Source organism: Typha angustifolia, chromosome 6, assembly GCF_048772165.1.
Source record: "Typha angustifolia cultivar Huaian chromosome 6, ASM4877216v1, whole genome shotgun sequence".
Taxonomy (NCBI): domain Eukaryota; kingdom Viridiplantae; phylum Streptophyta; class Magnoliopsida; order Poales; family Typhaceae; genus Typha; species Typha angustifolia.
This window is the reverse complement of record NC_133244.1, coordinates 8743511-8757958: the sequence shown is the minus strand read 5'-3', so window position 1 is coordinate 8757958 and position 14448 is coordinate 8743511. Positions and strand designations below refer to the sequence as shown.

The window sequence follows — 14448 nt, the reverse complement described above, 5'->3', positions numbered from 1 at the left end:
TGATAATAATCATGATTGACGAAGGCATTGTAAGTAACTGACATATTCTCAAATTGGGTCTACCCTCTTCATAACCATATTGCAACACACAATGCATATCAAATAAGAAATTAAGAATTTCAGCTGTTCTGCTGTCAATAAATCCCTGATGAGTCTCATTAGATCTACCGGCAGTCACCTTCGATTTAAATTACTCTCCGTTCATGTGCCCTGTAATCTACAGAATGCATGCAACTCCTCTTTTTTCCTTATGAAAGATGTGAAACTAAAAGAGAAAAGCTTCGCCTAGGTCATTGAATCTCACTTAAAAATGTTCTGTCAATGGTGCAGTTTTACAACTATATAATTGGCATAATGGGTGCTGCACGATATGAAAATTAGCTGGGATTGATCACTAAAAGATTGTCGCAAGAAAGGTAAATTCTAATAAGAGGACCAAACAGTAACATCCAATAGGTCATCTGGAAAAGAGCAGAATGCAGTTGACTACCTAATATGTTTGAAACATACAACTTATTGTACAAAATCTGAAAGGTAGCACCTTTTGCAAAGAGAAATTATTTTGCACCAGTAATCACTGAAATGATCAGCATGCAAGCAGTATATGATTAATGCACAAACAGAAAAGGAAGAATTGTAGAAAAAAATAGATCAGTGCTTGAGGTAATACAAGACAGACTAATCGGTAGCAATTTCTTCTATTAAATGAGGCTAATGCACACCCCTAACATCCATAAAAGTACAGTAAAATTGAGAATTTATCAGGTATGAAGAACCACAGGGATGAATAGCAGAGAAGGCAATAACAAGTGAATATGATTATGATCTGAATATATATATAAGAAACAGTAGTCAAAACAATATTTCTAATTCCCTCTCAAAGTTCCTACATTTAACCAACAAATAAATTAGACAAAAAAAGAAAAGAGAGAGCAGTCAACACTGTTTCTCCCACATAAGGAAAATATAAATAATGCAACAATGATAATAGTCGTAGATATATCCAATCTGGTCCTCTCACTAGAGTAAGAGTAGCTCTTTTGCGTAGATCCAACCAATGTAAGAAAGCAGAGAAAGACCCAGATCAGCAATCACCTCCCAAGTACAACCAAAGATCAAATGATACCAAATCCATCTGATTCCCTGCCCAACATACATCTATAATTATTAACATGAAGGTTCAAAAGTTTAAAATAAAAATTAATTCTAATCAGATCTCATTCCGATCTAATGTCATTAGAGCAAGATAAGAGACTAACCAACCAACCAATGTAGAACGAAAAGGTTTCAAGCCTGGGAATCATTCTTCCGATCGTTATCCCTCTCCTGTAGCAGCGCACCAGCCTCCTCATCGGCCTGCGCAGCCTTCTTTTGCGCTTCCTTGACCTTGAGAGCCTGCAACTTGACATGATTATAGTATGCGACGCCAAGGAACGCGATACCGTACCCAAAGAGGTTGATTGGGGTGACGGTATCCCGGATCACCGACCATGAGAAGGCAATCAGAAGCCAATCCTTAACCACACCAGCGACATTCATCGTGAGTGCCGACGTCTTCCCAACGAGCAAGAAAACAGCCAAATTGAGCGCAAAGGCACAGAGCGAATTGGTCCCGAAAACAAGGAAATCGGGGTGGAAGGAAGAAGCAGCGCGAAGCTTGGGGAGCTCGACGAAGCACCAGGGTACGACGAGGAATGCGAAGCAGCAAGGAGCAACGTAGTAGAGGGAAGTGATTGGGTTCAAGGAGATGCCTTTCGATGTGAGCAAGATCTGGATGAGGACGAGACGCGTGGCCTCGAAGGCAACGGCCGCGAGCTGCAGTGAGACACCGAGGATATCGAATCGGGCTTCTCCATAAGCGGCGATGGCGACACCGAAGGAGATGGAGAGCATGTTGGCCATGGAGGACGACTTGAACGTCTCCTTTTTGAAGACGATGCCGATGGAGTAGACGGCGACGGGCATGAGGGCCTTAAGCATCTGGATGAACGACACGGAGAGGTAGATGTAGGCGGAGTTGGAGAACCAGAGGGAGAAAGAGTAGAGAGCTCCGATGGGGAGGACGGAGGAGGCATAGAGGGAAGACGACATGGGAGGAGAGGACGGTGGGTCAACGAGGCGTAGGACGCGGACAAGGAGGAAGGCGAGGGAGGAGCAGAACCCCATGTGGATCATGGTGAGCGAGATCGGGAATGGCCAGTCGTACATCTTGGGATCCAAGATGTACTTGTTGTAGACGATCACCGTGAAGCTGAGAAAGATCCAGATCGCCACATACGCATACGAGAGCAGCACCTTCCTCATCACTCCCTCGCTCATCCCGCCTTCTCGCCCCATTCTCGATCGACGCGCACCGCCCTAGATCGCCTAGATCTCGAGGTAGAAGAAGGCGCAGGAGGAGTAAACCCTAACCCTAGCCCGAATTTAGATCTAACAAGGGGGAGGTGGAGAATAATGGGGAAGGAAGAGGAGGAGGAGAAGAAGAAGGCGAAGACGAGAGGGGGGAAGTGGGCGAAGGGTGGGATTTGGTGTGGGGATTAGGGATTAGAATTTTCGTGCTCTTGGCATTACAAACTGACACGTATAAGAACTGTATATGGCACGTGGCCATGGACAGTGTACTTACAATGAAACTACCATTTTACCCTCGGATATTCTTCGGCACCAAAGAGAGACGCGTTTGACCGAACGGTGGTATACTCAATAAATCTGAGGACAAAATCGGAATTTCCGGTTCGAGGTTTTGGAGCTAGTTGAATGGGACCAAGTCACGTTATTTTTTTAGCATCAATCAAAGCAGCTCCACAATTTCATTCAAACTCCACGGTAGAAGCATGACGTCAATAATTCTTGATAATTAATAAGATAATTTCTTATTTCATGCCTTCTAACATAGTTCGGTTTTGATCCAAATATAATCGATCTATAATAAATAATAATTATTATTATGCATAATATATATATATATATATAAAGAATGGGAGAACATAAGCTTGTGAGTTTGCACCGACACCAAGAAAGCCTGAGCTCGCTCTACTAGACTACTACTACTACTACTACTACTATAAACACAATCCTGTAGCATTTTATTCACACCAAGAACCAACCAACCATACTAGGATTGCTTTCTCTCTCTCTGTCTCTCTCTCTCTCTCTGTCTCTCTCTCTCTCTCTCTCTCTCTCTCTCTCTCTCTCTCTCTCGCGGAAGATGGGAGATCTCTGTCACTCTAAAGAAAAGGAAAAGGTTAAAGGTGGACGTTCTACGTCGTCAATTCTTTCGTGCTTCACAAATCATTGGCGAACCAACCCCTCTTCTTAATTTGTGGAGAGAAAACTACTGAGTATATTAGAGACCTCGAAAACTAAGGTAGATGTAGACTCTCCATTCCACTTCAATGGACTTAACTTCGTCAGCATATTTTATCGCTCAAAGACTTTGTCTTTATCCCCAGTTGCTTAGTGTTTATATTATGAGCATTAATTGATGTTCTTTAATACTGCATCAAGATGGAAATGGGAAGAAGGTGAGGTGAGGTGAGGTGAGGAGTAGTAGTTAGGTGAGGAGGGTCAGTCAATCCCTTCGCATCCCAGCTTGCAACGAAGAAATCGACAAAGGATTAGCCGCCGAACGTGAGGACATTTGGAGCTTGGGGAGAGAGAGAGAGGGGGGGGGGGGAAGGGATGGATGGTCAACTATATAGATGTGTATACTTTATATAATTCTGAGAATATTTGCATGTGAAAAAGCTTATACTAATCCCAACAACCATGCCCACTTGTATCTCTACTCAATTATTTTTGCATCTAATTGTATGCACTTCATTTGACCAGGCACCAACCTTCGATCACTTACTTTCTCTGTATTGACTGCTTCCTGTTTGTTTACTTAATATTTTTTCTAAACTTTGTTTGACACTCAGACATAACTGTACCATATGTTCACTCTTATATTTTTAGAGTGAATGAGAGATAGGTTTTAATTTATTAAAATACTTTTATGCATATATTGAAAAATATAGTTGTGGGAGAGAGACATATTTAATAGTTTAGACTTTAGTGGAGGTATATGTAAAATGATGATAATTCAGGAGGTCTAAACTTAAATATCTCTATAATTTATCCCTCGTATAAATAGTTTATAGACATGGGAGACCAAATAATAAACTAGATTTAGCTCATTATGATCTATTTTTATTTGTAATTAGATTTAACTAATATATTGAAGCAGAATTTGATATCTCAGCACATTATTGAATGCAGTATATCATTATTATCATGGAAGGCTAAGAACTCAAAAAATTATCTAAATAGTAATAAAAAAATACGATCTAATACTGTAAGTTTATATGTACAGAGAGTAGTCTCAATGATCAGTTCTATGGCTTAGCAACACAATAATCAATCTATAGAGTATGAGTGCACAAGTATTTATTTGATATTGTTGTTATATTGCACTTATATCTTATTACTGACATAACAATGGCCAAGAAATGAAACTAATAACATCATTCTGAATAAGAAGATAGTAATTGATTGAGTCAGTCAAGCATCATGTAATGCAATTAAAGGTGAGGTGCCGTACAAGGATTAAGCCATAAAATGTTAATTAATATCTCACAAAGTCTTCACCTTTACCAAGATTATTATTATTAGTAGTAGTAATTTGTGGGCCATACTTCATGAGTATTTTTTTAACTATTTAGAACCATCATTTACAATTCAATATATTTGTTGTAATTGGACATTAAGCTCGGTATATTTTGTGTGTTTTTAGAATTATTTTATTTTTTATTTCAGCAACAAAATATTATAAGTTATATTTCTTTTAATTTTTATCAATCGGTGAATGATCTTTGATCTTTCGGCTTTTAGAGATTCATAGAGCAGTATTTTAGACTGTAGCATTGACGAAATATGTAGACTGACTTGAGACTCTTTACTCTGTGAATTTGCCAGGATTATTTTTATACTTATTTTCGTTGATCTTCGAGCTTAATGTTTTGTTTTATTTATAGGTCAAGTGTGAGACTTGTGTTAAAAAGTCGTCGCTTTAATTCTCTCCACTTTATATATTAGAATTCTCTAGTCTTACTTAAACTATTCTAAGTATTTCTTTAAAAAATTATTAAAAATGTAAGGGTGTAAGCCATTAATATTCAAGATAAATATTTGCTAATATTATGCGAGAAGATTTGGAGTTTTAGTTGTGCAAGTAACCTCTTCCTCCTACCTCATAGCCTTCAGCTTTAAGATTAGCAAAAGAACGATCAAGAGAAGTCCAGTGGTAAATCCAACGGAAGAGATCGCTAACGGACATACAGCAATCACAGTATAGGATCCGAACCCGTTATGATGACTTTGCTTGTCAACCCCGTAATTCCCCAATCTGGGGGCGTTAGAACCGTTAGATTTCAGAAATCCACACGAATTTTTCACGCCGATGCTAAATAAAAAGACGACCTTTTTCGCAATTGGGGGGAGAAGAACACCAAAGAATGCTTAGAACCCAACAATGGATTCCGTTCTAATGCGTCGATTATTCGTGCTTTGCTCCATATCGGCGTTGGTCCTCTGCTGCTTGACGACTTCTGTTATGGGAGGAGGAGCGAAGGCGGCGAGGAATTTGATGGGTGGCGTCTGTGACTCGAAGCCGGGGATGGAGAATAGCCTCGAGATGGAAGACCTCGCTAGATTCGCTGTTGATGAACATAACAAGAAGGAGGTGAGAAAAAGATTTGATTTTTCTTTCCCCTTCTTACCTTTTGTGTTTTGATGTCTGTTTGATTTCTTTTTGCGTGTTATAAGCTTTGATAAAGAAGAGAATCATCTTGCTTGTTAGAATAGTTTGGAATTTATTGCTTCTTTGTAAGGAATATATTAGCATCAGGTAGGTTGCGTTTCCTTTTCCTTTTAAACATTTTACACCCTCTATTTTGACCTGCCTATTTGTGAGCCATATATTTTCTTTTTATTCTCCAGAAACACCTTGAGGTAAATATCAAGTTAACTACTTAAGAATGACAAGTAGAACAGAATGAAAGAAAAAAAGAAGAAGAAGAAAGAATGTAAGGTAAGTATGATTAAAAGAAAAATATTAATGCCCCAAAAAAGTCCTCCTAATAAAATGGTGGTCTTTAATCAACTTGATATCGCAATATCTCAGTATCTCTAAGAAGAAACTTCATCTGTGATATTTTCTTACCTAACAATTGCAAACTTAATTGATTTTCTCGATTCGAATTCTTTTGCTGTTATAGCTTTGGCTTTGTTTACCACACTTTACCATAATTGTTAAAATAGCACATTTCACATAAGTTATCTTTTGATTTGTTTGATACTGTCGACGCAGAATGCTCTACTTCAGTTCGTGCGTGTAGTGAAGGTGAGACAGCAAGTTGTTGCAGGAATGCTTTACTATCTTACAATTGAGGCCCTTGATGGTGGAAACAAGAAGCTGTATGAGGCTAAGGTCTGGGTTAAGCCTTGGATGAAGTTTAAAGAGCTTGAAGATTTCAAATTGGCAGCTGGTCTGAGTACAAGTGCAGAAGGTATTGCTTATTACCTTTCATTGACTTTGGATTCAGTATAGTTCATGAGCAAATTGATGACAGTTTTAAGGATGAATTTATCTATGTGATATGCCTTACATTAACTTTGTTAGTTGCGATTCTTGATGAGATTAAGCTAGAACAGTAACATGGGTATCTTCTGATGGCTGACGGCTCATCTCGCACATGTTCAAGTTTATGTCTTTCACAATACCTTTAAAGTAACTCCCATGGGTCTTTATCATATCGGTTTTATCAAGTTTCCTATGTGGATGTATCTCCTCTCTAACTCTGGGGGTTTGTATTCTGAGCAAGTTATAGGTCCCATTATGAAGTTTATTGCCATGAACTTAAGTTGAATTTCAGCTATGGTTGCCTCTTGATCGTTGTTATTGTCTACCAATTTTCTGCTGAAAAACATGACATTTGCTATCATATTTTATAGGTATCTCTATTTGTTTTTGACTTACCAAATTCAGTATAAATCTTTCACATGTTTCCTTTCCATATCTGCCACACTTCTGTGAGTAATGTGCTTATGCAATTTCTGTGCTAGATGACACAGTGTAATTTTATGCCGTATGGTTTGTAAACATTTTGTTCTAGTTTCTGTCACAGTTTTATATCTGCACATTATCTTGTGCTTCTGTGGCATTACACATGTTTCTGTTCTCATATTTGAGTTATGTTGCACTGGTAAGGAATCAGGAAAGTAGTCGGTACATCTGTTTAAATTCATCTGGAGATTTTTACTGTCAGAGCAAAATGCAGCTACTTATTATTTGATATCTTATATTACTGTCAGAAGATAGGAGATTTAGAATATCTCATTCTACATTTTGCATGGTAATCATTTTTATTGTAATTGGAGAAAATGATGCATGTATTTTGGTTTTTATTTTTGTCCTCTTTTAGGTATATGAAAACTCCTGAGTGTTTGATCTGCTGCTCAAGTGAAGAGGGGAAGCAAGACAGATATCTAGCTAATAGTGAGTTGCTTGTTATGTGAATTGCTTAATAAAATGACATGGAGGTGTGAAGTATGAAAGTAATAAGTTGTCATGATGTGAACCAGCAGTTTGTATTGTGCAAGAGCAGTGGATCTTTCCCTGTTTGTTTACATTGGGTTTGGCTTGTAAATATTTCATAAGCACCTTATATATCATCTTATTTTTATTATATTTCTTGTTTTGCCACACTGCAAGTTGTCTCTGAACACAGAAGATCCTGCAAGCTTGACTTCTGAATTCTGACCTAGATTATAAATTTCTGAATGATTCATATGTTTGTAATATGCTCTGGTTGTATAGCACAGCTTCTAAGATAGATCTCATTTATAACACTACTACAAAAATAGGATGTTTTACCCTAACAAAATTGATTTTATACAAACAGAATACAATATATCAATAGATACAATAGCTACTTAATACAAGATGGTGCTCCATTTTTCAGATTCTTGACCGATGAATTCAGAAACTGTGCCAGTTCAGAAAATTCAGTGCTTCTTTGTTAACAAATGTTTTCATGATGCGGGAGTATGATTTCTGTAGTAGTATTAGAATCTCAAGAATGATGATGAACAACTCTCTACAATATTAAATCCTTTTGTCTTCACACTTCCATTTCAAATGTAGGATTTCTTCAGTCTCATTGAGACTAGCAGAGTTACTAGGTTCATAGGCACATTCGAAATTTGGTACCATAGTGTTTGACTCATGCTATCTAGTCATTGAACAGCAAAAGAAGATCAAGTGATGGGTACTGGAAATATGCCAGAAGTGTAACCATCAACAATACCAACTCGACGCACTGCAGAACATGCAATAGAGACAGATCAAAACGCATGCATATTGGTGGGAGTTTATGTGCAATGAAATCAACACCACTAAGCACAGTGTTCCAACTTTCTTGATCTGGTGGCAATAATGCTTCATATTACAATTCGCCTCATCCTGCACTTGAGTCTTTTCTGTCTGCATCTCTTAAATTTTATGTCGCTATGAGATAATTGCTGACCATAAAAAAAACTTTGAAGTTCTACTAGATCATACCACTTTGAAATCTTCTCGCAATTTTATTTAAGAAAACTAATTATATTGTCAGATCTCATTGCAGACATCATATGCGAGAAGAAAGAGATGTATGCATGAAGGGTCAACATCGTCGTCGGGAGCAGACAGTGGAACACAACTAACTGAAGGTGTTGCACTCCAAGTATCATAACAGAGACAGATGAGAGCAATGGTCCTATCTCATGAGCTAGTAAGTTTATAGTTGTGCATAGTGCACTAACACCACTGAGCACACTACCCCAACTTTCTTGTGTGAGAGGTTAAAAAGTATATAGCCACTATTTTGAAGAGATTCTGTGAAACCAAAAGAAGATTCCAAAGGTGATTCCTTTGTGTCATTCATATAGTTACACAGAGCATTCCTATGTAACATTATGCAATAAATGCAGAACTAAGACTCTAATTAGAAACTTTTGGTTCACTATTGCCTTTTCCCATATGTTGAGCTCTTGTCATCAAAGATGAGCTCAGCTTTCATGTCTTTTATGTGGTATTGTGCTCTTGGGTCTTACCCACGATCTCTTTTAAGTGGTTATTGCTAATCCTACACGCCTAGCAACTAAAGGAATCTCGTTTTGTTTAACCATCTCAAGAGGACAAAATAGAAAGGTTTAGGTGTGATGGTGTTGGGATCTCATTCCATTCTTCTTTTTTGCTTTCTTTTAGGTACAGAAAAGCTATCTTTGGTTCTCCAAGTGCTATCTGAGTAAGGGAGCCTTATGACCAACTTGTCATGGTGGATGTGAAAGATAGGCTAAGTCATCTTTTCCTGTTCTTGTGTATGGAGAGAGAGAAGCATCCATGTCTGTCTCTCTTCTAGAATCATGTAAATGGATTAATGATCTGCCTATGTCATTCTTATGCCTCTCATGAAAGTGGCATTCGCTTTCTCCTTTTGGAATCACTCCATTGATTGGTGAGTTTAATTCTCGCTACTGGAAGACGACTGCAGAGTTTGGTTCCATCAAAGTGGCAAATCCAAATTAGGACACTTCATGGAGAAGCTTAAATATGTTTATGTTTGGTGAAAAACTCTTCAAAAGTATAGGATATATTCTTGTGAGTCCTCCCTCAAAAAGGAATTGCTTGGCTATAAAACAATGCAACTACTGGTTGTTGGATAAACAAAGATTATGTTGAGAACCGTTGTTGCGTACATCACGCGAAGGTTCATCTTTTCTCTGCTTAGTGATCTCCATGCGAGCATATAAATATATCAATGTTGTCAAGTGGCAGGCACTCTTAATAAACATTTATTATCTTAAGCCTCTGAAGTATAGTAATTAATCAACATCTAATTATAGAGAGGGACATGCACCTTTGTGGATTTATTGAACAAATTACCATCTTAGTGGGTTTATGTTGTGCAGGATTGGTTTGAAGTAAAGTTACTGCAATACTTAGATATCTATGATGCCTATATCTTAGAAAACAAAGAAATTATGAGCAACCTACTTGTATCTTTTCTTCTTTCTCTTATCCTCTTACATCCAATATTTTATACTTATCACCAAAATTCAATTACCATTTTACTTTTCTTTTTAAAATATTACTTTAATTAACTATTATATAAATCATTATATCTCTCTTCTCTCTCCTTATGAAGAATATTATAGTCATTCAATAAAGTATCTCTTAAAACTTCTTTTTTTAATCTCAGTCTAGTGCAATTATAACATTACTAAATCCTTTTATAATTAAATATCATATTTTCCTAAAATAATTTAAGTTACTTTAGTTAAGTTCTAGAAATGAGCTTAGCTAACTCTATTTGGGAGGTATACCACTAGAAGGACTTGCCAAATAACACTAGAAGAATGTGGAGCATAAAATCTAGAAGGTCGTATAATTGGTGTTTCGCATGAATTAATGCTTAAGCTGATAGAGAACGACGGTTTTAATATTCTAACTATTACGGTTATTGTGTTTGGATGCCGTGCACACTAATTTTTCTTCCTTTTTTTCAGAAAAAACAAAATTCTAAGTTGCTATATGATTGGAACTTCTTTTATGTAGTTGATACTCTGTGTGATGGAATAACTTCTCTTGCACATCTAAGTAAATAATCAAATGTTAAGTAGTAAAGTGTGAATAGGAAGCTGCATTAACTAGTCTCTGATGTCACATACTTAAGTGCCATGTTTCACCTAGCGAAAGGTGACTGGAGTGATACACAATTATCCACAAAAAGATCACTGAATCTTTCTTTAATTTGTATCTTGTTTTCAGCTAATTTGGATGCTAAGAGTGCACTAATCCACTTAGTGGCATATGAATCCGAATCCATGGATCACAATCTGGATATAGTATTTGTAATCAAAGATAGTGCGAAGAAGATTTCCAATTTATATTCAAAAGATAAGAGACCACAAAACTCTTTTAATGACTTTATCTCAAGTTTCATTTTCTTACATGAAACACACCATCTCTTGAAAGCTCACTTCAAGGAAGAAGGGAACATCATTCCCTCTTCTTCTTTTTCTTCCAAAAACAAAGCAAAACGAAATTAAAAAAAAAAAGGGTAAATTAGGATTGGTAATTAGATCAAGTACAAACAAAATGTCTGATCTTTTCGAGTCTTCTCTTCCTCTTAATTGCCTTTCTCTCTCTCTCTTTCTCTCCTTCTCTGTCTCTCTCTCTCTCCTCATGCAAGTCCTTCTGCCTTCATGTTAACTTCTGGGATTGAGACATGGGAAGTGGAATTGATGCCATTGGGTTTTTTGCCCTCCAGCTCAACACCATTCATCTCTGTGACTGCTATGCCCTGTCCACTTGCTCCATTTGCCTTCAATGGCAGAGAGGTGGCCTCTGTGTCACTCTTCTCCTTGTACTCCTTGTACTTTCCCCAGAGAACTGAGTAAAGCCCCACTACAATCAACACAGCCCCAAGAACACTGCCAAGGCCACAAAAAGGAAAATTTGTTAACCAAATATGAAACACTTCTTCGTTATACATTAAAGGCTTAGGTGTAAACTTTTATACCCTCCAAGATATATCTTCTCTGCAAGGATGAAAGTGCCCATGACAGCAACTATGATCATCATCAGGGGGCTGAAGGCTGAGGCAAAGACAGGCCCTCTTTTTTGTATCACAAGCCCTTGTACATAGTATGCTACGCTAGATGTCACAATGCCCTGCAACACATCCATCACAAGGTAATTAAAAACTCTTAAACTTATATATATATATATTGAGAGAGAGAGAGACTAACAGCATAGGCAGCAGCAAGGAGGTTCATGTCAAAGCCTATAACCCAAGCAGAAGGCGTGCGCTCCATTACAAGTGTGACAACGATGGCTTGGAGAGTGCCCACAAAGCAAATCAATGTTGTGAGAGAGAGCTGAGCAGAGTATTGCTTCAGTGTTACTGTTTGTAGAATGAACAGAGAAGCCCAGGCTAAGGTAGCTATGATAAGGAACATGGAGCCCAAGAACCAATCCTTGTCACCGGAGGCGGCGGCGGCGGCCGTCGGTACGTCCGAAGTCGTAGCATGACCATGCTGGGTTGATATCATCTTCATGATTGGTCCCTTGTACAGTGTCATCAGCATCGCGCCGGCCACCGTCACCAGAGTGCCGGCCACCTTCGCCTGGCATCTCACCTTCTTCATGTCTAACTTCTCCATCCTAGTTTAATTACTCAGTTATAGATCATAAACTAATAGTAATAAATTTTATATCATTAGAATCTATCCAGAGAGAGAGAGAGAGAGAGAGAGAGAGAGAGAGAGAGAAGAGAGAGAGGAAAAAAAGAGTTACCTGAATATAACAGCCATGACAAAAGTCATGGCTGGCAAGATGTTACTCATGGCACAAGAGAAGGTTGGGGATGTAAACTTCAATCCAACATAATAGAAGTTTTGATCTATAACTGGCCTGTGAAAATGATAAGCAAATCAAATAATGCTACATATATAATTTTCATATAAATAATCTTGCATGAGATGAATCATATGCATATATGTATATATATACTTACCCTAGCAGAGCTAGCACAAATATCTGCAGGAATACTGACCATGTCATCTTAGGCCTCACCTTCCTGTATACATTCATAACAAGTGACATCTAGTAAATTAATATATAGAACACCAAAACGTGAATAAGTTTAGCATGAAGTTGGATAAGTTTTTTGTTGTTGTTGTTATCGAATACCTTTCGAGGATAAGAGCGAAAGGAGCAATGGATAGGGTGGCGAAGGCATGGCGGTAGACGACGAGGACGTAATGGCTCATGCCACGGTTGAGGGAGACCTTGGTGATGATGTTCATCCCCGCGTAGCCGAATTGGAGGGAGATCATGGCGATATAAGGCTTCATCCTCTGGAAGAGATCGCCGCAGAATTTCGGTTCGATCGCCATAATCGAATAAGAGCAAGAGGAAGGAGGTGGAGGAAGAAGGTGAAGATACTAGCTAAGCTTGTGCAACTTTGCTTGTATGAGCTTTGGCTACTACAATGGCATGGCTTTTATAGGAAGGCAGTGAGGGGGAGGGGGGGGGGGCAAAGCGGGGCTGCACATCAGTTGTGAGTAAGGTGGGGCCCCGGGTGGGGAGGTTAGTGCTGATGGGCTCCACGTGGCGGGTAGTGGGAGGGTGTGAGGATGGTGCGGGCTGATGCAGCTGAGTGGCGCAGGGGATCCGCACCAGGTGCGGGTTGGCATGCGGCGACCCGATTTTGGGATCCTACTCTGCTTAATTAGCATCAGCAGCGAGTTAGAATTAGAATTAGAATAAGAATAAGAATATATACACACACCTTTCAACTTTGGATAGGAGTAGACAAAGAGACTAATGATGCTTCCCCATAATTAATACAAGATTAGTGCTATTGGAATTTTTATATCCGCATTGATATCCGACGTGGCCCAATGGCCTTCGTCTACAGTGGTGGTTTACGTACAGGATTTTATATATATATATATTTTACGAAATTAATTATATACTTAGAACACTAAATAGGCAGACTCTGATAATTTTAGTGTAGGATTTTAGAGGATGGAGTCTAAACTATCACGTGTAGATTAGTGTGTCCTGCACCAAAGATTTTGTCTTATAACTACTTACTTCGATTTTGAGTAAAATTATGCGTTGGCTATATTATAGTAAATCAATATTTATTTGTACTAATATGAAATCATTAACTTTTTTCATTCAAAACTTATTAAAAAGTATATTACCATAATATATCTCTATGAATCTTCTACCCATATTTTAAATAATGTAGTTTAAGAGGGGCATTATAATGGTTACACTTTTCACATTAAGTTGCTTGAGTTTAGGCAAAACTACAGTTACCCAATATATGAATCCTGATGTGGATGAGCTAATTGAGCTCTTTGAAAGAAAATACAAGAGGTTTTGATGCTGGTAATTAATCGGTGAGCTGCATGCAGTCATTAAAGGAGGGAAGCTTTGGACGGACATGCAAGGGGGGGAACAAGAAGTAAGATGTGTGGTCTCTCCCAAAAATGCCACAGGGATGGATGGTAATCATGGGCGGCCCAAAGCCATGGGAGTTGCGAAATAAGGAAGGAAGGCCAGTGTATGTGGTGAAGACTCTGGTGATTGTCATCCCAAGTGCCAACAAAGTGGAGGAAGAAGAAGGAGGAGGAGGAGGAGGAGGCTGGGTGTCTTTTGGCATGGGAGATCTGGTTAGTGGGGCTGGGCTGGTGGCAGTCACCACCATCGATTGTAATTTCTTGCTGCATAAATGTGGGCATTTGCCATTTCAATGTCCTCCACTATCAAATCTTTTTTATATTTCTCTATTTTATATAATAGTACTGGCATCCATCTCATACACTAAACTTCCCCCCCTTAATACA

General features: G+C 38.4%; 3 protein-coding genes across 6 annotated transcripts; 1 reads left to right on the top strand and 2 right to left on the bottom strand.

Moving 5' to 3' along the window:
• Window positions 1-810: 810 nt before the first annotated feature.
• On the bottom strand, window positions 811-2544 carry LOC140760939 (probable sugar phosphate/phosphate translocator At5g25400). Its single transcript, XM_073098049.1, has 2 exons — window positions 1260-2544; window positions 811-1143 (listed from the first exon to the last, which is right to left on the bottom strand). The coding sequence occupies exon 1, from the start codon at window positions 2335-2337 to the stop codon at window positions 1288-1290; it is 1050 nt and encodes a 349-aa protein (XP_072954150.1). The 5' UTR covers window positions 2338-2544; the 3' UTR covers window positions 811-1143; window positions 1260-1287.
• A 2870-nt stretch (window positions 2545-5414) lies between these two features.
• LOC140761690 (cysteine proteinase inhibitor A-like) lies at window positions 5415-9888 on the top strand. 4 transcript variants are annotated; one of them, XR_012104604.1, is made up of 4 exons: window positions 5415-5722; window positions 6350-6548; window positions 8667-8813; window positions 9290-9888. XR_012104604.1 is itself a non-coding variant. In XM_073099120.1 (3 exons), exons 1-3 carry the CDS (start codon window positions 5513-5515, stop codon window positions 7469-7471), a joined length of 417 nt encoding a protein of 138 aa, XP_072955221.1. In that variant the 5' UTR covers window positions 5419-5512; the 3' UTR covers window positions 7472-7727. The 4 variants fall into 4 exon arrangements, 1 of the variants encoding a protein (XP_072955221.1); XR_012104606.1 differs by lacking the exon at window positions 9290-9888 and adding an exon at window positions 7464-7537 and having other exon boundaries at window positions 5418-5722; window positions 8667-9178; XR_012104605.1 differs by lacking the exon at window positions 9290-9888 and adding an exon at window positions 7464-7537 and having other exon boundaries at window positions 5418-5722; window positions 8655-8673.
• A 1094-nt stretch (window positions 9889-10982) lies between these two features.
• LOC140761100 (WAT1-related protein At5g07050-like) lies at window positions 10983-13056 on the bottom strand. The gene is made up of 6 exons (XM_073098288.1): window positions 12779-13056; window positions 12603-12665; window positions 12383-12499; window positions 11836-12250; window positions 11607-11758; window positions 10983-11517 (listed from the first exon to the last, which is right to left on the bottom strand). The coding sequence occupies exons 1-6, from the start codon at window positions 12982-12984 to the stop codon at window positions 11268-11270; spliced, it is 1203 nt and encodes a 400-aa protein (XP_072954389.1). The 5' UTR covers window positions 12985-13056; the 3' UTR covers window positions 10983-11267.
• Between the last annotated feature and the right edge of the window lie 1392 nt (window positions 13057-14448).

What these genes read in the sequence shown, in the direction of transcription:
- LOC140760939 (XM_073098049.1), bottom strand. Translation starts at nt 2,337, where the DNA reads ATGGGGCGAGAAGGCGGGATGAGCGAGGGAGTGATGAGGAAGGTGCTG.
- LOC140761690 (XM_073099120.1), top strand. Translation starts at nt 5,513, where the DNA reads ATGGATTCCGTTCTAATGCGTCGATTATTCGTGCTTTGCTCCATATCG. An exon ending in ATGAACATAACAAGAAGGAG is followed by an intron (nt 5,723 to 6,349) that starts GTGAGAAAAAGA and finishes CTGTCGACGCAG; the next exon opens with AATGCTCTACTTCAGTTCGT.
- LOC140761100 (XM_073098288.1), bottom strand. Translation starts at nt 12,984, where the DNA reads ATGGCGATCGAACCGAAATTCTGCGGCGATCTCTTCCAGAGGATGAAG. An exon ending in GTCATGGCTGTTATATTCAG is followed by an intron (nt 12,251 to 12,382) that starts GTAACTCTTTTT and finishes TAATTAAACTAG; the next exon opens with GATGGAGAAGTTAGACATGA. An exon ending in GAGAAGATATATCTTGGAGG is followed by an intron (nt 11,518 to 11,606) that starts GTATAAAAGTTT and finishes TGGCCTTGGCAG; the next exon opens with TGTTCTTGGGGCTGTGTTGA.